The sequence below is a fragment of the Trifolium pratense genome, linkage group LG6, assembly GCF_020283565.1.
Source record: "Trifolium pratense cultivar HEN17-A07 linkage group LG6, ARS_RC_1.1, whole genome shotgun sequence".
NCBI classification, from domain to species: domain Eukaryota; kingdom Viridiplantae; phylum Streptophyta; class Magnoliopsida; order Fabales; family Fabaceae; genus Trifolium; species Trifolium pratense.
The window spans coordinates 46,002,169-46,020,597 of NC_060064.1; the positions used below are offsets into that span (position 1 = coordinate 46,002,169).

The following is an 18,429-nucleotide window of genomic DNA, read 5'->3' on the forward strand; positions in this document are numbered from 1 at the left end:
AAACCCTTCTTTTGGGGGGAAAAGGGTGCTAATCACCACCTACAACCATCAAAAGGGCTACCCAAACTACACAGGAGACCAAATTACAAAACCCCTACCGCGTGAACTATTTACTCAATCAAAGTAAAATCCAAAGCCAAATCTTCAAAAGATTAACAAGGATAAAACACTTACTTGGTGATTAATGGAAAAGAAGACGCTTGAAGTATAGCAACAAAGAAAATATGAATCGCCGGAAGGCCTGGAAGCAAGGAAGTTGGTAAGGAGTGAGTAAGAAACTGTAAAGTTTCAAACGAAAAAAACCTCCCTCCTATATATAGGCCAACGCATCCGTACAGGAAAATCCGCGCCGCTTCCATCTGAACCACGGGATCGATCCAACGGTCCGAATCAATCACGATCAAGTGGCTCAGATTTGATCTCAGGAGAAACGAAAAGGCGCGAAAATCCAACGATTCAGGACGACCTCGAGATTCAAATCTCAGTAATAGCCACTCGAGTACTATTTAATAGTCTTTACACGTGGCGAGAGGAAACGAAGCGACTCGTCCTTTCAAGTCACATCCGTCTGCTCGCGCAAATCTCGTGAAATCCAAGACACCACATCCCGAGAAAATCGCAACCAAAAAAGGTAATGCAAGATCCTCGAAACCCATTCCCCTTATTTCTTTGCTAAAAATACGGGGAAGGCCGCAGCAACCGAATAAGAACACCGCGCTCCTCGACAAATTCGTAAATTCGGAAACATGCTCGAAAAAGGAGTACGGTTTTTCGATCGAAAGTCCGCTCGGAATCGTTCGGAAAATCCACGACATTATTAAATTAAGAGCATACATAAAGCATGAATGCAAATAAAATGTGCTCAAAATATTTAAAGTAAAAACAGTCTTTATTAATGATAATCCATTACAAAGGGAAGAGGATTACAAGGGGAACCGAGCACCTAATCCTCATACTCGGAACCTGAGCTAATTGCGGAATCCGAATCAGTCCACAGCACCTCCTCTGGCCATATCTTAGCCTCCTTCCCGACCTGGGACCCTCCTTCACCAGAGGCAGGGCCAGGAGGATAGAGGTGGGGAGATTGACGAGCCCTCAGGAACTCCTCGATTGCCCCAATGAAATCCGCCGATTCGTCGGAACTTGAGGTATCAGAAGTATCCGAGGAAGGGAGCATCACCTTAGCTTCTTTCCCCTTTTGAGAACGAGCCGGCGCAGACTTAGGAACCTCCGCTCTCTTTTCTCCTCTTCGAGACTCAGAGCCATCAGCAACAACCTTCTTGGAATCCCTATTATCCATCGCTAGCCTTCAAACTCAGGATATGGGAAGCCAAAGGATAAGCAAGTATTTATAGCAAAACTTGCCGCCCAAAGGACCAGTCACCATACCTGACATCCCATAAATGCGAGAGGCGGCTGCAGAAACCTAGGATTGACCACTTGTAATAAACGATTTTCCCTTTCCAAAGCTTGACTTTGACCACGGGAACACTGCGAAAATTCAGCTGCCCAACTCGGATCTGTTGTGTTCGGTAAATCGAGATGAATCGATAAAGCTTCAAGTCATTACCCTCGTCTACGAGCATAACGACTTGGGGGGCTCCTGTTCTGGGCCGAGCTTAGAGCTCGAGCATCAGAGGGTGTCGAACACATATACCATCCGAGCACGTCCTAACGGTCAGATACCCTTGCGTATTGTAACGGCCGTAAACCGGAATGATGAGCATTTACTGCGCATCAAGGCCTCCAAGCCGTTTTCCGGCAGCCACTTGATGGTCATTAATGTCATCAAGGGTCTTAGCCCAGCGCTGGGGGCTATATATATGCATCTCCACTTCATTTGCAAGGTACGCATTTTATAGCTAAGAAAACCTTACACACATACTGACTTGAGCGTCGGAGTGCCTGCAGGTACACAACCCCCCTCCGCTCCAACAGGGGTCTCAAACGCTCTCAACCACCGCAAACGCCGGCGAAGTCGCATCATTCTGATCAACACGATCATATATATATATATATATAAGAGATGAGAGCATTGAATATTAATTCTATTTGATTAAAATAAATGGCGAAGATCAAATTTCTTATGGTGAGATTAAAGTTGCACACTTACCTTCTGTTTTCCTTCAAAGTTGCTCATTCTTCCTCCTGTTCCCTTCCCTCAACCACGACAATGGCTTCAATTTACAGTTTGGACTTGTAGTTTGGACGTTCTATTTAGTTGCTTAACTAGCACTGTTCCAGAAACACTAGTTTTTTTTTTTTTTTTTACTCACACAAATTTAACTCATGTCATTAATCAAAATGTCCTCATACAAAGAGGAATCGAATAAAAATCACAGTGGCTAATTCAAGAAATGGCCGCCCTAACTAAATTATGAGTCCAGAAACATCAGTTAAGCACAACGATGTATTTATTTGTAATCTAATGGATTCTCGTTCAATAAATCAATCGGATTGCCGAGGCATCGGAATAGATAATATTGCAGCCAACGATCTAAACTGATAAACCGTAAGACTCAATCTTTGAAAAACTACATTCCTAGACCTAGGCGTCGTGATATTACAATGCATGACCTTTTGAACTCTTTTTTCAAAAGGTTTATAGTCTTTGGTGCTAGAAATCCATAAGTGTCGAATGCAAACGGTATTAAAACGTATTGATTGTCGGACCATGCTCATATTTGACCAGTTTGCTTGAAGCAGCTATCAGGGCTGCCCATCCCACAGTAAAATCCCCAGCCTCTAGTCCTACAAGTGGGAAAACTCAAGTCAAATCTACACAAACATGTTTTTCGCCTATCCATCCAAAACCCCGAACATCGATCCGCTGGGCGAAGTGTCGATTTCTCTTCTTGTGGATCAGTCAAGAAGTTCACTTGTGCCATTTTCTTAACAGAGATTCTCGCACGCATAAAAAAATCAAAAATCACATCTTTGACCAAGTCATGTTTGTATTTTAGCATGTGCCGCTTTCTGACACCCAAAAATTGTTTTTTGCTTTGCGGTCATGCTAAATCCATGTCCTGAACAATTTGCTAAAAAGACCACTTGCAAAAATATGTTGGGCTTTAGGGGGACGGTGTCCTTGATAGCAAAATTGTAAAAGTCATATTTTAATTGAACTTTAAAAATATTGTCATATTTTTGCAAAAAAAAAATCATTAGTAAGAAAAGGAAAACTAAAATAGAAATGTAAAAAAAAAAAAAATATTGTTGCAGAAAAAACAATTTATATTTGTGGAGAACATTCTCTCTATCATTCATTGATTGATTATTATAACGTCATATGGTTGCCAAATAGTTCCCATATGTTAATAACGTCATATGGCTGACAAATTAGTTCCCATATGTATGTAGGGACTAGGGACCCCATATGTAACTGCGCAGAAATTCATTTAACTTTTCGAGTAAGCAAGGTAGTTGACCATAAATTATACAGTTATATAAATAAAGACTAAAGAGTTTATAGTTTTCATAGGAAACCAAGACTTAGGCCAAGAACATACGTACTAGATATGGGAAATTGTTGCTCCGGACTTTGTAGTGACGATTCAGATGGAAATCAAGGTCATCATGGTGGGGGTGGAGTAGGTGGCGGAGCAGGTGGCGGCGGAGGCTGTGGAGGTGGAGGCGGTGGCGGAGGCTGTGGAGGTGGAGGCGGTGGCGGTGGCTGCTAGATTATGGTAGGCATTAATGTTGCAGCATTGGCAACAGTTTATAATTTGATGCAAGCTTTCACGCAGTCAACAATATCATTATAAATTTAAAGATTTGGTACTTTGTATTAAAAAAATTCAGATTTTATCGCTTTCATTCTTTTTAATTTGGAGTCGCTCTAATAGTGTGATATTGGGGGAACTTTTATTTGCTTCAGTTATTTGTTTTCATCTAGATTTTGGAACTATGATAATTTTTTTTAAGATATTATTATTGAGACTTTGAAAATGTCGCTTTTGTTTTTAATTTTAATTTCCTTGCATGATTTTAAATATTTAATTTTAATGTTCATAGTATAAGGATTATTAGTTTGACTAACCTCATAGGTAGATGGGACCACTGAGACAACGTGACTATCTCACTCTTCACATTTTGATTTCAGATAAACAGGTTGAATATGGGGTTAGAAGAAAGCTGATGCTTGAAGCAAGATATTAATTTTCTTTAGGAATTTATCATTAGATTTCTTCCATGTACTCTTGTTTAATCAACTTGATGAACTAATGTTATGTTTAGTCTTATGCTCATGAATTCAGACTTATGTATTTCTATTTTTGGATTTCTAGTGCTTATGTATTAATTCAAACAAATTTGTTTGTAATTCTAATGTATTCAGTACAACTAGTTGGGTTTATTAGGCGTAACTTAATATACTTATAGTATAGAGTTCTATAAGGGATTGCGCCTAAGCGCCATGAGTTGGGATGTAAAACCCATCGAATCCTAAAGTTGACGCTGGATTAATTCCAACTAATATTCTAGATAAATTAGTATGGATGTTATTTTTATTTATTTTTTGAATGGCAAATTGTTAGTTATTAGTATATTACAATGTTATGATAATTTTTCTCCTTGCCAAAACTTGAACGTACGTGGATCTCCAGTTCCTTAACCCTTAGCTCAACTAGTTTAACTACCCATCCCACCTGGATGTTATAGTTTAACTAGTTACCAATGCAATATGTTAAGCTTACAGGAATTAGGAGTTTCTGGTCATTGTATATAGAATTTAAATTTGGATTATGAATTTATGACCGTCCTGATTGAATTGCTAAAAAGACTAAAGTTGAAACATACTAGTATACATATACATACAAATAACATAATTCATCAGTTTCCAGCAAGAAAGCTAAATCAATATCTAAGCGCGTCTATTGTTCATCGAGAATTGTTAAGACTATTCACCGTTTTAACCTTTAACTTTTACTACACAATGTAATGCACAAAATCAACTAGTTTCATGCTAAATATGCGGTACAACATAATAAATCCGCTGCTCTGTAAATAATGCACAATGTCATGTAAGTTGAAAATTTAAAAGAAAAATCTCACAAAAGTAACTTCTAAAACATACATTTTGCTTACTTTTCAGAGTTCAAACTATAACTAACAGATCACTACTATAACTAACAGATCACTTCGTAGAGTTTGAACAAGGCATCCATGATGCAAACTCGAAAAGAAATATGTATTTCCAATAAGAAAAGAAATGTAATTACCCATACCCATGTCCGTACCCAAAATGCGGGTTTTTATCCTACCCGTTGTGGATAATTTTTGCGGGTACCCTCTAGATATGGATCAAATTACCATCCCTAAATGAATCATCATATATTGTTCAACCTCAGCTCTTTCAACCAATATAAAACTTTTAACTCACTTATATTTCTTAACATCGTAAGGCTAAAAAATTATCCATTTTATGTCCATATTGGTTATGCAAAGTGTTTCCTAAAAGCTTAATCCTTTAATTGGACTCATAAATTTTAATCTAACTTGTTTTCAAAGAGATGAATCAAACAATCACTTGACAATTTCAACCGAATCAAAGTCAATAAACAAATTTCATTCAAAATTACGAAATACAAACGTTCACCCAAATATGTAGAAACTTACAAAATATACAACATGATTTATGTCATATATAAATTAAAAAATTAATAAAGGGATATTACATATATGGACAGAAATAGATATATACAAAGTTTTCACAACCACAAAGGTGTGTGTATGGACCAAGTCAATACTCCAACATTAAATCCAACGATAATCTCAACCGCCACAACCGCCTCCACACCCTCCGCCACCGCATCCACCTCCACCGCCTCCGTCACCTCCACCACTTCCATGTCCACCACTGTCTCCTCCATGATGACCATGATATCCACCTGAGGTTGTGTCAACAGGAGTGGTTGCTATAGCAGCAGTCATAAAAACCATGTTACCATCTCTAGCACCACCATCATCTCTATATTTTGTGGCACTAACCTTAGAGGCATGGATGGCTTGAAATCCTCCATCTTTCTTGTGTTTGTTATTATAATCTCTTTTCTTTTCATGTCTGGAGCAAAAATTTCCCATATCTATATGTTTTTTGGCTTTAAGTCTTACGTTATAATGCTTTATTTATAACCATTATCGATATAATTTAAAATTTATAGTCAACGACCGTGCTTACAAGAAACATTCTATGAAGTTCCACGCAATGGATAAGGGAATTATATATTTGTGTGCCACATACGTTACAAAATTAACGATAAATGCAAGACTATTAATTTTGTAAAAAAAAAAACGTGAGACTTTTGCTTTTAGTCAAATGGATAAAACTTTGCTTAAAAATTTACATTTTAAAATGAATAAGTGGGTGTATGATATTTTCAAAAACATGAAAAAGTGTGGGTATTAAATTTTCAACCTGATTTCAACAGATTACATGTGGTGTTTATAGGGAGTAAAATTTATGATACAAATTTTAAAAAAAAATCAAGAGTTGCTGAAAAAAAAATTAAATAAAATTTGAGATATTTATATTAAATTTACGGGTTAGGATCAAATGACCAAATGATTTTGGATTTGTCTGAAATTTTACACAAATGATCTTTATGATATAAATTTTCAATCCAACGATGAATTTTATAAAATTTATATCGGTTAAAACATTATTGAGGGGTGTAACATTTGGTATCAAACTAGTTTGTGTCATTCATCCTGACCCTAAAATTTATATATAAGTCATGTTATAATTAATTTGATAATCATTTTTTTCATCGATCTTTGTCAAAAATTAGTTGAAAATCCATCGTAAATTCTCCCCAAGTTCTATCAAAAGAGTTAAGATCCCCCAACTCCTATCAAAAAGTTATCCCCCTAGTTTTCTTCATAGAATTCGTGGACTAGAATTAAATGTTTGACCACTTAAATTCCTTAAGGTTGGACCAACCACAAACGTTACTTTATTATTACTCCACCTGTCTCAAAAAGTATCTTTTAAAATTGTTTCACACATACTATTAAGAAATGTAATTATGTAATGATTTTGTTAAAAGAAATAATATTTTTACTAAATTACTCTTATTAGTTATAAATTTGTTTTCTTGGGATTGAGAATAATACATATAGTAATTATTATGGGGTATATTTGGAAAGTATTACATTGAAAAGTAATAATGACAATTATTTTGAGATAATTTTATTCCTAAAGTACAATTAATTTGGAACGTAGGGAGTAAAGTAACACATAATTCTTTTGGGCCAAAACGTAAGAGCCTAAAGTGACGACAATGACTGCCTTACCTTTGCGCCGACCTTCGTGGTTAGTTTGTGACCGATTTTTATTTTAACATATATATAGCATTGGTCAATCTAAAGAAAAGTCTTTGAATATTAATAGATGACAAACTTTTACACTTATTTTCCTTTCATTTTTTTCCTACGCATCTATAAAACAAAAATTATGAGATTTTCTATATCAAAAAAAAAATTATGAGATTTTACTACAAGTATACAACCCAAAAATAAAATTTGTCTGAATTCAACCCTCCTAATCCACCATATCCAGCTCCCTCCTCAATCACCACCTCCGCCTCCACCGTTGCCTCCTCCATCATTTGAAATATCAGCGCATAGTCCGGCACAATCAATGCAACTTAGCAAATAAAAACTCTTCCTTCTATTCAGCGTAGGTTGGTAATTAGAACTTTGAGGTCCTTTATAAGTTTTTTGAGGTCCTTTATAAGTTTGTGCAACACTATCTCTCAAATATGTATTTTGTTTCTTCTTTCTTCCAAAGCAAAGAAACCCCATAATAACAACCTTTTACTTGAAAGAACCTCTTACTGAATTCTCTATGTAAATATTTTTTCTGAAATCAAAGGCATGGCCTTCGGTAAATATATATATGTGACAAAGAAAGTGATATGAACAATTCTTTATCCGTGTGTTGGGTTTGAAACTAAACAATTTTAATAGGAACAGGTAAGCTAAAGATTAATTAATTGAAATAAATTATTGAAAGACTATTTCCAACATCAAAATATTTGTAACCGAGTAGAGACTTACGTTACGTACGCGACTACTTCTTGAATGTTCATAGTTGAGATTTGAGACTAATTAAGAGGAATTTTTTTTTTTACTCCTACATTTAATCCTTTACTCTTAGATATTTTAAAATATTCTCATTTTATCCTTATTTTACTATATTATTTTTTTATTATTATTAATTTATCATTTTCTGACTTTTTCAGTAGATGTTGTCCACCCCTTCAAACACATTATTCTGGTAAGTTTCTCTACTTTTCCGGTTTGTTAAATTTACAAGTGTTCTAGTTTGTATAATTTTAAGAATTATTTAAAAAAATTTACCGGAACACTTTATCGGAACACTTTGGAAAAGTGTCTTCAGGTTTGTTAAAAGTGTTCCAGTGAATCCACAATATTAAAACATAGCAGAAGATGCTACTACCAAATACCAATATTAAAGTGTTCCGTTGAATCCACTTTCTTCATAGATTCTTCCTTAGTTCTTTTCATAGCTTCTCATTTTTACATGTTTTCTGATTATTTGTAGCTTTTGATTATTTTAAAAATCTGTAACAAACAGACGCAAAACAATTAAAAGTAATTATTTTTATAAAAAAAATAATTATTTACCAGATGATTGTTGGGAATCGATCTGCAAATTCCTCATCGATGATGACGACGACAACCACCACCGTCACCGGAAACCTCTTTCTCTTGTTTCCAAAAAGTTCCTCTCCATCACCAACCGTCTTCGATCTTCTTTAACTATCGTCACCCCAATGCTCCCTTACATACAGACCCTATGCCACAGGTTCCCCAACCTCACCTCCATCCATATCAAAACTGTCCTAGGTGACGTTAACGACCTTCTCTGCCAAATTTCTAAATTCTCATTCAAACTCTCCAACATTAACAAATTCCCCACAAAAGGGTTACGAGTTTTGTCCAAAAAGTTTACAACTTTAACCTCTCTTACATGTTTCAACATTCATTATCTCAATAACAAACCATTGGCTCTTATCTCCAATTGTTTCCCTTTACTTGAAGAATTTCATCTTTGGCAAAACTCTTGTATTGACAATCTTCAAGATGGGGTAATAACTATGTTAATGGCGCTTCCTAAACTTCGCAAGATTAATCTCTCTAGCTATTATGGTCATTATTCAAAAATAAACGACGGGTTTCTTTTGAATTTGTGTAAGAATTGTGAGTTTCTTGAAGAAATTGTGATTTTTATTTACTGTCCATTATTAACCCAAGATGGCATTGCTTCTGCCATCCGTGAGAGACCATCTTTGACGTCTCTCTCCATTAGTTTCCGGTGCAATGGAAACCAGAACAACATCAATTCACATGTTATTGACTCGTTTGTGAGGTTGAAGGGCTTAACTTGTCTAGATTTTTGGGATACGGAAATTTCGGATGAGTTGCTTTCCTCTATTGCAACGGAAGACCTTCCTTTGAGAAGGCTTGTCCTTCAAAATTGCACAGGCTATAGTTATGCTGGAATCGTTTCTTTGTTATCCAAGTGTCAACATATACAACATTTGGATCTTCGTCGAACTGAATTTTTGAATGATCAACATGTTGTTCAATTGTCTTTGTTTATGCGTAATTTGGTGTCCATAAACCTTAGTGAATGTGATATGCTCACAAAATTAGCCTTGTTTGAGCTCGTTAGGAAATGTCCTTTACTTAGTGAGATCAAAGTGAGATCAAAATGGAAAATATTTGGAGTGAGATTGTAGAGAATTCTGATTCTATGATGGATTTTGGTGTCTACCCTCAATTAAAATCACTCCATTTAGCTGACAACTTATGGTTGACGGATGAAAACATCAATACCTTTGCTTCTATATTCCCCAATTTACAGCTCTTGGATTTGAACTCTTGCACGGGGACGGTAAGATTTTATGTAGCCTATATTATACGCTCTATGTTTTGTGTATCTATTTTATTTATCCATTAAATTTAATATTAATTTTCAAATTTTATATCTCTAAAACACACACGGGGACCGTAAGATTTTATGTAGCCTTTATTATATGCTCTATGTTTTGTGTATCCATTTTGTTTATCCATTAAATTTAATATTAATTTTCAAATTTTTATATCTCTAAAAAACGCACGGGGACCGTAAGATTTTATGTAGCATTTATTATACGCTCTATGTTTTGTGTATCCATTTTGTTTATCCATTAAATTTAATATTAATTTTCAAATTTTATATCTCTAAAAAATGCACGGGGATTGTAAGATTTTATGTCGCCTTTATTATACGCTCTATGTTTTGTTTTTCCATTTTGTTTATCCATTAAATTTAATATTAATTTTCAAATTTTATATCTCTAAAAAACGCACGGGGACTGTAAGATTTTATGTAGCCTTTATTATACGCTCTATGATTTGTGGGGTAAATAGGGTTTTACCCCCTGCAAAATAAGTTAGTTTTGTCTTACCCGCTGCAAAAAAAAAATAAAAAATTGGATTACCCCCCTACAATGTGAAGATTCTTTGGATTATCCCCCTGATTGCACAACTTGGCAGGTGATTGTATCAGAATCTTGACGTGGCATGCCAAGTGGCTTTTATTTATTTTTTTATTAATTTTATTAATGCCACGTAGATAAATATATTTCAACCTTACATATTTATTTTTTTAAGAAAATTTAAAAAACAATAACACAACCAAAAAATTAAAAGAACAAATTAACATTAAAAAAAAAAGAGAACAAAATGAATAACAACACAAGTTTTATCTTCAATCTCAAACCATTCCTTCATCTTCAATTCCAAACCCAACCAAAAAATTAACATAACAAGATGAACAGTACACACGAGCTTCATCTTCAACCTCAAACCATTCTTTCATCTTCAAACTCAAACCCAACCAAACCCAGAAAACGCAAATGAAACCAACGGCAAACGACAAGAACAAAACGCAAACGAAACCCATAAACAACAACAAAAACTTAAACGAATCGACAAGAACAAAACAACTAGAACAACAACAAAACAACAAGAACAACAACAAAATGCAAACGAATCTCAGAGTTTTGATTTGTGATTATTGAGATCTATGATACTGTTGTTTGGTGAATGATGATGGGTTGAGTTTTTTTCTTCACTAGTTGTTTGCTTAATTTGTTCGCGATCTAGGTCTTCTCTCTAACAATTCCAAAATCGATATGAGTTTCTTGTTTTTGGGTTTCTTCAAATTAATCTCAGCATCAAATCATTTGTCTTCTTGTTGTTATTTTTTTTCCTGGGAACAAGATGCAAAAAAGTGGAGTGCCAATTGAAAATTAAAATCATAATAGACAAAAGAAAAACAAGAATGGAAGAACTAGCTAGTGGTATCTTGGTTGAGGTTTCTAGATTTATGGAAAAGGGAAAGAATTTAGAAGATGAATTGTTTGAGTGAAATCTTTAATTTCTTACTTGTTGTTATTGGATTTAGATGGTAGATTATTGTTATAATTTATAGCTATTTTATTTAAAGAGTCAACGAAAAAAATTATATTAAAAAAAAGGTTGGAAGTTTTTTTTTTTTTTGACGCAAAGGTTGGAAGTTAATATATATATTTTTTATGAAATTGTTTTATTTTCTAATGGGATCAAATTATATAATTAAATTAACAAAGTTTTTTTATTATATTATGTGGCCTTATTTATCTATGTGGCACACTTTTTTTTAATTAAAAATGAATGAAAAGCCACGTAGGCATGCCACACATCAATTTTGTCCAATCAGCGTCCATGTTATCAATCCAGGGGGTAAATGATGGAATCTTCATTTTATAGGGGGTAATCCAAAAAAAAATATTTTGCAGGGGGTAAAGCAAAACTGACTTATTTTGCAGGGGTCCGGTTAAGCTGCATAAGCCCAAGCTTATGCACCGTGCATAATTGCTATGCGCGCCCCCCATATTGCTACGTGCGCCCCCCAACTGCTACGCGCCCCCCATTTTCTAGCCCCAATTTCTAGCGCGCCCCTCAACTGCTACGCCCTCCCCCCAATTGCTACGCGCCCCCCCCCCCATTTTCTAGCCCCCCAATTTCTAGCCCCCCAATTTCTAGCGCACCCCCCCAGGTTTTTTTTTTTTTTTTTAGATTTCTAACGCACCCCTCAGATTTTTTTTATCACGCTTTTAATTTTGATTGATTGAATTTTATTTTATTTTATTGATTAGGGATAAATTTCAGAGTATTATGTATGGTTAATTATTTTAGTAGTTAGTTTTAAACTAAAATCATGCCAAACCATCATCGCTGTAACCGCTGCAAGCTCTTCAATCTTCTTCGCTCTCGCTATCTTCGTTTTCCAATCGGAATCTTACAAATTGATTCTCTTGAATCGAACGAAAACAAGAACGAATTGCAATTTCTGAGATGAATCAGAATCGGAATCGGAGTTTTGCAATTTCTGAGATGAATTGGAATCGGAGTTCGTGAGAGAAGGTGAAGAATATGAACAGTGATCGCGGATGAACAGTGATCACGTTTTCACTGTTTCGCGTAAGAGAAGATGAACAGTGAATTTTCGTTACAATTATTCTGGAAACCATTGTGCTGGTTAAATGGTTTCAGAGAGTTAAAAAGTGAAACCATTTGTATTATAAATTGGTTTTATGTGTTTATTGAAATCAATATTGTGTTTTTATGGTTTTAAAAATCCTGGAAACCATTATGCTGATTAAATGGTTTCAGAGACTTAAAAAGTGAAACAATTTCTATTATAAAATGGTTTTATGTGTTTATTGAAATCAATATTGTGTTTTTATGGTTTTAAAAATCCTGGAAACCATTATGCTGATTAAATGGTTTCAGAGAGTTAACAAGTGAAACCATTTGTATTATGAAATGGTTTTATGTGTTTATTGAAATCAATATTGTGTTTTTATGGTTTTAAAAATCCTGGAAACCATTATGCTGGTTAAATGGTTTCAAAGAGTTAAAAAGTGAAACCATTTGTATTATAAAATGGTTTTATGTGTGTTTACGTTGGAATTTGGTAAACAACCGCTAGTTTAAGTATTTAAACTCGCGAGATCAACTAGTAAATCTCAGGACAATTTTGTGTTTATTCGTTTCAAGAAAACTGTTTGAAGGTTCGTTTGAATAAGGAAACGAACACTTAGGAATTAAAATATTTTAAAGCATACAAGAGAAACTAATTCGAATCGCCTCGAAGTAGCAGTTTCTCAAGCAAGTATCTGGATTCAGACTTAGAAAAAATTACTGGAAAACAAATTGCATTGCATTGAATGAAAAACAATTACAAATAAAGATGGTTCACAAAACATACATTTCTCCTTCGAATTCCGTTCGTTCGATCGCTGAGTACTTAGAATTTTTAGAGAGAATGTTTGTATAAATTTTGTGACCCTTGTTCTGAATGAAAAACTACTATAAATACTACTACGAAGTGGTAACTGTTCTTCGATCATCTGGACGCTCCTCCATTTGCCACGTCGACCACGTTCTCCACTTTCATCTTTCATTTCTTCAGCGCGCGCCAAGACCTTTTGGGCCGTTCGTTGTTCCTTCTTTGGGCTTGGCCCAACTCTCCATCGGTTCAATTTCGCGCTTTCGATAGCTTCCTGGCAGAACCAAAATTGGGCGCATTATCCATATCTTTCGAAGCGCTTTTTGGCTTCGACCTAGCTGGCTTTCGACGCCATTTTTGAAAGTTTCATTTTGACAATATCACCTCCAAATAAATATTGGACCCACCAATTATATTTAATTGATAAATACCAAATTTATATCCAACAAATTGCCCCCCAAAAATGCCATTTTCGACTGTGTCTATCGAAAGAGGAAGTGGCGTTTTTGAAAGTATTAATGGATATCTTTCTTTTCCATTTATCTCTCCTATCGTTTAGGCTGCCATTCAAAACTTTGGATTGGCTCCAAAACTTTTTTTTTTTTTTTTGTTTTTACCTGTCAAGGGGTTTGGACACTTGTCAACATAGGAAGTTGAAAAAATTTGCTATTTTCCTCAATCTGTGTGCCTCTATAAATAGCCAGATTCTTCCTTTATTGCGTTTTTTCTCCAATTTTCGCTCTGTCAACTGTTCATCTTCTTCTTCATCTTCTGCGATTCTTTCTTGAATTCTTGCTTTCAAAAGACTTCTTGTTCTCACCTTTCTGTTTATCACCAAGTTATTACTTTTCTTTTCACTTGAATTCTCCTCAACTATCTCAACAACCTGTGATTCCCAAATTTAACCCTAATCCGTTCTTTTACACCATCTTTACACCTTCATCAATGGCGTCAGGTTCAGATGTTGGAAAAATCCTTCCTTCCGCCGGTAAGTGGACCGCCGCCATTCTTTCTTCTTATGATACGGATGTGGTTCCAGAACCGTCGTTGCGTCTGGACTTGCAAAAGTTTTGGGAAAATCAATTGATCTTTCCTTATTCTGTTGATAATCTTGTGCATGCGTTTGGGGGACCCAAACCAAGTGATAAAAGTCGGAATTCCAAGGTTTTGTCTATTTTTCCTGTTTATAAACCTTGTGTTCCTAGGGTTTTCATTAGTGAACCCTATAATTTTAGCTATATCAAGGCGCCTAACAGAGTGTTTCGATCAGCTCCTTCTTTGAATGATCAATACCTTGGCTGGTTAGACAGGGTACAACGTGACAAAGCTGACATTTGGCAAGCTTGTGGCATTTATGACCTTATTCAACTTTCTCGGACCGGCCTTAAATATCAACAGGAAATGATTGTTGCTGCTTTGCACTTCTTTGAGTCTTCCACCAACACTTTCCACTTCGAATGTGGCATGATGACTCCTACACTGCTGGATGTTGCTGCCATTACTGGCTTATCGCCTCTTGGCGACACTTATGATCCTTGCAAAGCTTCCGACACCATCAAATTCGACTTTCGAAACAAGTCTTACTCTAAATACATCGTGGAGAATCGAAAGACTAGTGATGAAGTAAGTGACGAAGAACACATCGCTTTCTTAACCTTATGGCTATCGCAGTATGTCTTCTGCACTCAATCTCTCCAAGTAGCCAAGAAATTCATCCCTATGGCTATTCAATTACATGAGTGCCAGCAATTCAACTTCGCTCGGCTTATTCTTGGATGTCTTTATGAATCCATGAGGGATGCTTGTGAACATCTTAAAAGAACAGGTGATGGATCCACCTTTTTAGGTGCTGGCCCCTTCTGGTTACTGCAATTATGGCTAACTGCCACTTTTCATGCTGAGCTTGACCTTTTCTTGCCTGAGCCATACTATGAGGAATCAAGAACACGTCGAGTCGAAGGCACGAGGTTGGCGAGAATGGTGCCTAGGGAAAGAGGCCTTGGTTATGATGTAGCCTTCCAACAGTATTTTAATGCTTTTCTCAGCCTGAAGAAGTTCAAGCCTAGCTTTGCTCCTTTTGTAGATAGGCCACTTGGTCCTCCTTGGTTTACTCACAGATTTCCTTCTCCACCAGAATTTGAGATGGTAACCAACAGCATTTGGAATGCTTACTTGATGCCTACAGTCTTGTCTTGTCGAATTGGCTTGACCTCTGGAGATTTTGGGTTAGTTGGCTACTTCCCAAACCTGGTGTCTCGCCAATTTGGCTTAACTCAAATACTCCCTAAGAGCATATACTTGGAAGAAAGGGAGGTTTGTTTAGGCAAGCATGGCATGACAGAACCACAGTTCCATTCATTCTTGAACCACTTCAATCAGCCTTCTTATGAGCTCACCCCATTCGACTTCGCTCCCTCACATGCCTGCACTAGGGAATTTTTTACCTGGTGGTCTCGACACTATGAAGGACGCCTGGTTGACAAGACTGCCTTACTCACTGCTATCTCTAATGGGTTCGACTCATCTATTTTGAACAAGATTAAGTCGAAATTGAACGCCAGAGGTATTCTTTTAGTTTTACTTTTACTTGCATCATTTTTACCTTGCGTGCTTTTCTCTTATGCGCACCTCTCCGATGCAGGGAGTAAGTCGAAGGCAGGTTCCAGCGACTCTAGCAAGCCTCTTCCTCCACCATCTAAGGTTGAACTACAGGTAGGCTTTTATCTTCTTGTGGCTTCTCACACTTCTGTAAGATTTCTATGTTAACTTTGATATGCCCTTCCTAGATTGCTTCACGCAAGAGGCCTCATTCAACTGAAACTCCTTCTGTTTCGAAAAAACAAAAGCCTGTTCCAGCCACTTGTTCGAGTGCTCCAGATAAGGTACTTATCTAGCAAAGACTTTTCTCTTCTTTTCCTTACCTGCGAACTTACGGAGTTGTGGCTTGCAGGATATTCCTGTTCTCTCGACCATCCCCGAACAGACTACCGTTGTTACTACTCAAGATCTTTTTCCCAGTGCTGAACCCATTACTGATGAGAAAAAGAAAAAGAAGAAGAAGAAGAAAGAACGCCAAACCACCCAAGAAAGTACTCCTGAGCGCAAGTCCTCTGAGATTGAGGCACAACCTGATACTCTGGCATCACCTGAAGATCCTCCTTTGGAACAACCGGAGAGGAAGAAAAAGAAGAAAAAGAAGCAGAAAAAATCTCCTGCTGCAACTACTGTTGTCGAGGCTTCTGCTACTGCAAAAGAAACAACTTCACAACCTGAAGCTTCTGCTACCCCTCAAACCCAAGTAAGCCATTCTTATTTCTTGTTACTTCTCCAGCTTTTGGCTGTGTTACTCATTCTTTCATGGTTTTATTTGTTTCAGCCACAAAACTCTGTTCAAGTTATTTCTCAGGATGAGCCTACTCCTAGCAAAGCGGCTGAGGGGGTGGTCGAAGGACCAAGCGATGCACATCCTGAAGATGTTGCAGAAAAAATCCCATCTCCTCAGCCTGTCGGAACGGCCATTCTTACTGAAACCTCGTCACCGCCCAAGGCTCCTGGCTCGCCTCACCGCGCTTTCGAAGGTGACAACCTTAAGCCTGACAATGAAGAAGACCAACTCGATCAAAGCTTACCACAACAGAATCCTTCGACAAATCCTGCCCAAGTATTGGCTGATAATGATCCTCCAACCAACTTTCAAGCTGACCCCATTGCTAATACTGAACAAAAGCCAACAGTTGATGGCGAGCACTCCACTACCAATCACCCACAACTAAGTGGGTCAAACCATGAGTCTAGTTCACCCAGTGCTGGCACTTTCGACTCTGAAGATGGGAACTCCTATATTGGTGATTCACTTGGTGAAGAGGGAACTTCCGTGTCGAAGCCATTTCCTACTGTTGTCCTGCCGGCTGAACTTGCCAAAAAGTTAAAAGATTTAACTCCAGTAGATGCACTTAGCAAGCTTTTATCAAGCTATGGCACCTCTAGCTCCGCTGTTGAGGACACAGAGGGTAGGGAAGATGTACTTGAGCAAGAACAGTTTGAGCATGAAATCAGGTTCGGGAGAGAAATTCTTAATGGGGATATGCTGGGCTTGCTTGAGCGTGACTCTTCTATATATTACAACATCAAAGCCCTTTTTCGCAAGCTGCAGAACCCAAGGACTGACGAAGCCATGTTCCTTCTAGTGACTCAGGCTGAAACCTTTTTAGAACAATTCGTTAGTCAATCTCAGCTCCTAACCAGGACTAGCAGCCTTTTGACATCTCTGCTTGCCACCCAGCAACACCATTTCGAGCAAGCTAATAGTTGCAATGCAGAGGTCACAACTATCAAGGCTGCCTCTGATGAAGCTCTTGAGCAACTTGTGGCTTGTGAGAACAATATTGCTCAATGGCAATCTGAAATCGAAGCGCTAAAGGCAAAGATTCGACAAGAGGAGGCTAAGATGGAAAAGCTAGCTGCAGTGGCTATTGAAGCACAAAAGGTTAAGCTTGATGCGCTAGCACGTGAAGGTATCCAACACTACAGTGATGGTCTAGCTGTCCAGAAGCGAGTTGAGCACCTTGCTAGTGATAAAGAAATGCTACAACGTAAACTGGCGTCCATTCGAACTCAGTATTACCAATTTCAAGCGGCCAATCGAAAGCCTCCTTCAACATCCCAACAACAACCTTGACTTTATAAATTTTCCTTTTAGTCTCAAGTTTTTTTTTTTTCTTTTGGATGTCGTAATTGTAAATCTTTTAACACTAGCAACTGTCAAACAATTTCGTACATGCCTTTTGAATGCATGCCCGTTTTGGCTTTTTAATGCTGCATGTTCATATATTGGCTGAGTATTTTATTCCTTTGTTGTTGTTTGCTTTCCTTCTTTTGGGCCACTTTCCCAAGCCTTATTAACGGCACTTTGTAAGGAATGAAGCGAACATGTTTCCAAAGCAGTCAACATAATTAACTACATGGCTTTGAGCATTAATGCAATGGCATTTCCTATGCAAACTGAACGTGGTTAGTTGTAACTGCCTAGCTATTAACGCGTATTAATCCTTCTATAAATACCCACGCCTTGCAACTCTTTT

General features: G+C 36.9%; 3 protein-coding genes and 1 long non-coding RNA gene across 4 annotated transcripts; 3 read left to right on the plus strand and 1 right to left on the minus strand.

The window, feature by feature from the left end:
- The first annotated feature begins 3,182 nt into the window (after window positions 1-3,182).
- LOC123892612 lies at window positions 3,183-4,364 on the plus strand. The gene is made up of 2 exons (XR_006803222.1): window positions 3,183-3,686; window positions 4,103-4,364. It is a non-coding gene; the product is annotated as an uncharacterized LOC123892612 (long non-coding RNA).
- A 1,408-nt stretch (window positions 4,365-5,772) lies between these two features.
- On the minus strand, window positions 5,773-6,081 carry LOC123892401 (cold shock protein 2-like). The gene has a single exon (XM_045942186.1). It carries the CDS (start codon window positions 6,079-6,081, stop codon window positions 5,773-5,775), a length of 309 nt encoding a protein of 102 aa, XP_045798142.1.
- A 3,047-nt stretch (window positions 6,082-9,128) lies between these two features.
- Window positions 9,129-9,767, plus strand: LOC123892402 (transport inhibitor response 1-like protein Os05g0150500). Its single transcript, XM_045942187.1, has one exon. The coding sequence runs from the start codon at window positions 9,129-9,131 to the stop codon at window positions 9,765-9,767; it is 639 nt and encodes a 212-aa protein (XP_045798143.1).
- Window positions 9,768-13,947: 4,180 nt separating this feature from the next.
- On the plus strand, window positions 13,948-18,026 carry LOC123892404. Its single transcript, XM_045942188.1, has 4 exons — window positions 13,948-15,911; window positions 15,990-16,060; window positions 16,135-16,230; window positions 16,299-18,026. Exons 1-4 carry the CDS (start codon window positions 14,294-14,296, stop codon window positions 18,024-18,026), a joined length of 3,513 nt encoding a protein of 1,170 aa, XP_045798144.1. The 5' UTR covers window positions 13,948-14,293.
- The last annotated feature ends 403 nt before the right edge of the window (window positions 18,027-18,429 follow it).

Bases quoted from the DNA above. Each gene is read 5' to 3' on its own strand.
- LOC123892402 (XM_045942187.1), top strand. From the start codon at position 9,129: ATGGCGCTTCCTAAACTTCGCAAGATTAATCTCTCTAGCTATTATGGT.
- LOC123892404 (XM_045942188.1), top strand. From the start codon at position 14,294: ATGGCGTCAGGTTCAGATGTTGGAAAAATCCTTCCTTCCGCCGGTAAG. The intron at 16,061-16,134 runs GTAGGCTTTTAT...TGCCCTTCCTAG, and splicing joins CATCTAAGGTTGAACTACAG to ATTGCTTCACGCAAGAGGCC. The intron at 16,231-16,298 runs GTACTTATCTAG...TGTGGCTTGCAG, and splicing joins GTTCGAGTGCTCCAGATAAG to GATATTCCTGTTCTCTCGAC.
- LOC123892401 (XM_045942186.1), bottom strand. From the start codon at position 6,081: ATGGGAAATTTTTGCTCCAGACATGAAAAGAAAAGAGATTATAATAAC.